This window comes from Seriola dumerili, unplaced genomic scaffold (genome assembly GCF_002260705.1).
Source record: "Seriola dumerili isolate Sdu_G_001 unplaced genomic scaffold, Sdu_1.0 BDQW01002293.1, whole genome shotgun sequence".
NCBI lineage: Eukaryota > Metazoa > Chordata > Actinopteri > Carangiformes > Carangidae > Seriola > Seriola dumerili.
Genome location: NW_019176548.1, coordinates 543,406 through 549,405, shown reverse-complemented (window position 1 = coordinate 549,405; position 6,000 = coordinate 543,406). Strand labels below are relative to the sequence as shown.

The 6,000-nt window shown below is 39.2% G+C and overlaps 1 protein-coding gene across 1 annotated transcript in view; it reads right to left on the bottom strand.

Moving 5' to 3' along the window:
* Positions 1 to 1,805: 1,805 nt before the first annotated feature.
* igsf9b (immunoglobulin superfamily member 9B) overlaps positions 1,806 to 6,000 on the bottom strand; it is a 69,002-nt gene continuing 64,807 nt past the window's right edge. Inside the window, exons 20-21 of the mRNA XM_022769191.1 lie at positions 2,123 to 2,253; positions 1,806 to 2,027 (exon numbers count right to left, since the gene is read on the bottom strand). Of these exons, the coding sequence (XP_022624912.1) occupies positions 1,819 to 2,027; positions 2,123 to 2,253 (340 nt within the window). The 3' untranslated portion in view covers positions 1,806 to 1,818. The remainder of the gene's footprint in view (positions 2,028 to 2,122; positions 2,254 to 6,000) is intronic.

Sequence of the window (6,000 nt, the reverse complement as noted above, 5' to 3'; positions counted from 1 at the left end):
TCAGAGCAAAAGGAGCTTGGCTGAGAACCTGTGTGGGGCCCACCAGTTATTTTCGCATACAGGAAAAACACAGAGAAGTAAAACAATTTGGACTTAATGTGCCAACTGGTCATCCCACCAGTCACAGCTGCACTTTTTAACAACGTAATGGGTCATTCAATGTACTGTGACATCGGGACATTCATTTCCTGTACAGCAAAACATACATTCATTATCGGTTAGTGTTGAAAAATTAACAAACATACAGAGAAGTAGCTAGCAAGTAATATACAGTTTTTAAAGATAAACAGTCAGGGTGGCCATTCTTTGAATATTTCCCATTGCTTGTTAACAGCTTTATGAAGCAATCACATTCTTCTCTTAACAGCTGCTGTTAAACATTAACATCGTTACTGTTCTGGTTTGTTCTTCCTGCATGAAAACTCATGTACTTTTCCACTGAAATTGTATTTATTGATTTATTTGCCTTTTATTAATCTAAACTTGTGTATTTTTTTTGTTTTTATGGGTATTCTGGTTCTGTCCTATTACTTGGATATACACAGTTGAAGCAGGTACCCATTTAAAAACATAAAAAAAATGTTTTAAAAAAACAAACAAACAAACAAACAAAAAAAACAAGAATTATGCATCTTCTGTAGCATATTCTCCTGTCCTTGGCAGAGAAAGTAAAAACACACGTAACATTGGAGTCCCTCACTCCCCCCGAAAAGACAAATATGAGAAGGCGAAGGAAAAGGCAGTTTATGTTAGAAAAAACAAGAGAGAAAAAAGGCAAAAAAAAGGCACCACGAGACGTGCCACATTTCACAAATGATTCCTTAATAATGAAATACATACTACAGTACACTTCACAATTCATCACCCTGTTCTTCTCATCCTACAAGTCCAACCTCTGTTGAGCGTGTAAGTCCCAAATTATTTTGAGAGTTCTCATGAAGGCTATGATCTTTGTCTTAATGCAGTGCTGTAATGATGAGTGCGAACACACTGAGCCATCACGCACTAAAATTAAGACACTGACGCCTAATGGTTGGCATTAGATCATAAATCAAAATAAACACAATATGCCAGCTATTACTGATAATAAAAAGCTTCTAAATTAGATCAAGTTAGGCCATATTATCCATTTGAATGAGCATGGTGTGTGATATAAACCTTTTTATCCATACGTTTCATATGTAAAAAGGTCAAGCACGTACAGTATACCACAAGAATTACAGCAATTCTGCGTTTTACTCTGAGGTATATTTTGTGGTAAGAACCCTGTGTTTAAATACTGACACTATTTGTATTGTAGGAAAGGTAGACTCATGTCCCTGTCCGAGGACGCACCAGGCTTAACAGTACACTGTATCACTGAAAAACCTAAAGATATGGACCCCTCAATGACCAGTGAGTGAAAAATCTTTAACGTGTTGTCACATACTCAACCAACACATTTTTATTACTGTAGGAGGAAGCTTAATTCCCTTGTTTTACTATTTATATACATTATTTATTTTCAGAGCATTTTCAAGTGAAATTCCTCAGAGACAAGTAGTGGTGACAACTCAGAAAAGCCATTGTTCTTGTCTTCAAATTTTTCCAACCCCGGAGTATTCAGCTTGATGTTTCCCGCTCCACAAACACCGATGAACTTTTTAGAGATTATAAGAAATGTATTAGCTTGATACAGAGACCGGGATGGAGCAGGGAGGGCTGAGGTGTGTGTTTTTTTTGTTTAGTTTTTTTTTTTTTTTTTTTTTTTTTTTTTTCTTCTACGTGTGAGGGGGAGGGTCAGTTTCGACGAGTCCAATGGCTTGGTGGGCACATGGGTCAGCGTAGAGTCCCATAATTTGGGCCCTCAGAGTCTGCACTGGCCAGGATGCCTGTCTGGTCCTCCTCAGACTGCCTGCGGTGCAGGAAGGAGGTCAAATAGAGATAGGGGTTCTTCTTGTTTTGCCTTTTCCTCTTTCTGTGGAAGTTGAGATTCTCTCCCTCTTGGGGTGTCTGAGATTGCTGCTGGGTCTGAGAGGGACACACACCTGAAAGGGAAGCAGGGAGAACCCCAGGAGTGACACATGACCCACATATTTTTAATATTAACTTTGTGTTCCTTCTTTCTAATCGCCAGACTAACCTGTTCTCCGTCCGGAGGTTGTGTTGTTATTGTTGTTGGCGGCCACTCCCTTGGCTTTAGTAATACAGTGGTGTAGCAGTGCTGGTAAGCTCTCAGACCCGGCAGGATCACTAGACGCACCTAGAGGTTCCCTGAGAAGAGGAGAGACAGCACAGCACACATTGTTCTGCATTAATCCAACAGTCGTGTTCAGTCCCGTCTCAGAGTGAAAGGACAGAATGGCACTTTCATTGCTATTTCCAGTAGGTGCTATCATATGATTTGATGAGCTCTTGTACTTCTACTGAGAGCCCTTTCACTAAGATGATGAATTTCCACTGTCTATCTGCGTTGATGGATGATAAAAGTTAGACACAAAGAAAGAAAGAGGGAAAGAAAGAAAAAGAAAAGAGAAAGTGAAAGAAAGAAAGAAAGAAAGAATAGTTGACATATGGATTTGGTGAAATTATCGGCTATAAGTTTGTTCTCAAACAATCACTACATTAAAGACCCAGTCCAGGATTCATAAAGATTATGGCAATGCAAACTACATATTTATTCTTAAAGGGTATTTGTTAGTGATACAAAATCACTCAGTCCACGAATTATAGGTGCCATAATTGTTATTTAAAATCAGGGACATTCTGTAATCTTAGCAACAGTGTAAAAAAAATTCAAATTCAGACAATAATTGCAACTAATGTGCTCATTCAGGTTTGGGTCTTTAAATAGTGACCGCTTCAGAAATGCAGGCAATATTGGTCTCTTTGCTGTATAAAACTCATAAAATGAAAATAATTTCTGGAACTGTAAATTACTGTTCCTGTTACAATGACGAGTAGATTTTCTTTTCAAATCCTCCAATACATTGTTTCATAGTTTACACCAGGTCAGGAGTCAGCAACATATGACACACTAAGCCGTTTTTAAAAGCATGTGAGAGCGTAAATACTACACTACAATATAGATATATCTCGCTGTTTTGTTAAATACTACATTAGCATTGTCCCATAACTACAAGTTTGTAAATTGGGTTAATGACAAAGGAGATTACAACAGCATGATGAATTAATGTTGACAAGATAACATGTCAAATCTGAATTTAAAAAAAAATGCATTTTGAGTCATACTGAGTCATCCCAGAGCTGCAGGTGCTGTAACCAGTAACCACTTGACAAAGAGGAGACCACACTGCATCTATGTGCACAAGACATGGCGAGCAAAGTGAGCACGCCGTTTGGGTTTGTTGCTGTGTGTGCATCTTGCTGTGAAAATGTGGCATGTTGAACGTAAAGCGCCTTTCTAAAAGCATAAGAAAAACTTCAAAGAAGAGTCTGATAAAGTGGAGTCAGTCAAGAGGGCAGTGTCAAAATATGCAACGCAAAGTGGCTCGTTTACAGCACATCAGTCTACAGAGGGCAGCTATAAAATTTCAGAGTGCATTGATAGATGTGGGAAACCATTCAGAGACATAATTCATAAAGGAGGCTTCCCTCAGCAGTGGTTTTGTTTGATGGACTGCCGAGTAAGGACACCATCATATCCAGAATTACAGATTTGCCTCTGTCTGCAGAACTGTTGAGAGGCACATTACTGAAATACTGAGAACCAGACATAGTGCGACTGAGCAGCGAAAGGCAGGGACGGGGATCGCAGTAATCGCCAGTTTACATTTTACTAGCCTACATCATAACAAGGTATTGAGATAGGGGCTCTTGTGCAAATAATAAGCTTATCAAACTTCCTCTAATAGTGTAACTGTCCATCAGCTATAATAAACTACAGGTGACTTAACAAATGCTGCTGCCACATCTTCATCTTTGTAAACTGACACTCATCACATCACAAGGTTGCTGACCCCTGCAAAAGGTGCATGAGCATTTCTCTGACTGGTTGTTCAGTTTGATCATAACACGTGTTTCGAAACAGAAAATAAACAGGAATCTGTTCCTGAAACCTGAAGAACTATTTTCATTTCATGAGTGATACATGCTACAGTAAGTTGAATGAAAAATAATCAATGTTTAATCAGCAAAACAATAATCACATCAAGTTAATCACTTCACTTTCATAGTATGCAGTATGTTTTAGAAGTAGTTTCACCTCATACCGAATACTCTGGTTTTGTTGTCCATCTCTCATAGAAATATGCAATAAAGTCAAATAAAATCCAAATAACCTCACAAACTCAACATTTAAGTTTGGTGAGGTTCATGAGGCTCAATGTTGGCTCAATGTCTTTGCCTTTCAAAGAACTGAATACAAACAGCTTCAAAACCTGACTTAATGCTGTCATTAAGCCAAGTTGTTGTGCCAAACATGTATTGTTTCAAAAGGCATAGGAACACAAAGCTTTAGAGATGCTGTCCATCATATGTCACTGTGGAGAGAGAGATTGAGAGCCATTAGCAGAGAGGGTGAGACAAATCTGAGAATTGCAACAGTCCTGGACAGATAGAGAACACTTCCATTATCACATGAACTGTGTGCAGAGGCCACAGTGTGTTAAAATATAGTACATTTCCATAGACATAAACACTGTACAGCACACTTTCATAAACATGAACACTGCGTACAGAGGCTTCACCATGCTGACGGGAGGAGATGGCAGGAAGAGGAAATGGCCGTTAAAGAACAAGTCACATGACAGGAAGAGGAAATGGCCATTAAAAACAGTCACATGACAGAAAAACGAAAGCACTTAGGACAACAAATGTGACAAAGAATTTAGTTTGAGAATTGTTGTTATTTGTTTGGTCATAGAGAGAAGTTTAGAGAATGCATGCATGGCATTTTGCACATGGAACAAAACTTTAAAGGGGAATACTCCAGTCTATCATTCATGTGCGTCCTCTATTGATTCAAGGCTTTTTTTGGTGCAGGGAAACATGTCTGTATTCAAACAATCAAAAGACAAAATCAAATGCTTCTCCACAGTCCAAAACCGCTCCTCGTGCTTGCTCACAAGCCTAATTACTGTAGCCTACGCCACAGCATAGCAGGCTTACTGTGCCTTGGAAGTGTATTGACAAATGTGTCCTGCAGTCATTATTACCATTAGTTGTACTTCACTTGAATCCAGCACAGAGGCACAACCCAAAGCGATTCCCCTTTAAAGGAGAGAGTGATTAGAGCCCTCCCCCTGCTGACCCCTCCCCTCTCAGACATGGGTCCGACCCTTACCTATTGCGGCGTAGGGGACCGGGTCACAACAACGCTGCCCAGATAGCTGAGATCAATCAAAAACAAATCAGGTAAGACCCTTACCCTCTATAAAGCAGCAGCCCTATAAGCTACTTTCCCTTAAAGGCCAGTGATAGTGCAGGAGCAAGTCTCTGCCTCATGGCTTTAGCTACTGTATCATTGTAGCTTCTAGGGTTGTGAGGTGGGTGTGAGGGGGCACAGGAGTGTGTGCAGTATAGAAATACTAAGGGGCATAAAAGTATATGAACCTCAGCTACTTTTTTATGTTAGCTTTCCTACGTTATGTCTAGAACAGGGACACTGATCTATCAAAATGTTGGACATATTAGGAAAAATCCCTTCTAGTGGTATATAATTACTGTGTGGTGTTCCCTCATTCTCAGTGAATTTTTTGTCTTTATGGTTACCACTTTCTTAATAATGTACCTTTTATAAGGGGTTTAAAAGTTGTAACTAATTCATCTGATAACTAATTATGTTATTAATTGAATGATTGAAAAATCCTTTACTTTTGCTTTACAGGACAGTTACAAGCCATTAAAAACAACTATGTTGCCAGGTTGTGGCTGGCTTTTTACCCTCTCCAGCATGACACTTGATTTAATTCATCAGGAAGACCCCTCCAATGGATCGTTAGGCGTTTGACCTACTTGAAAAGGTCTGCAGACCATCTGGGTCAAAATGTTTTTAATTAA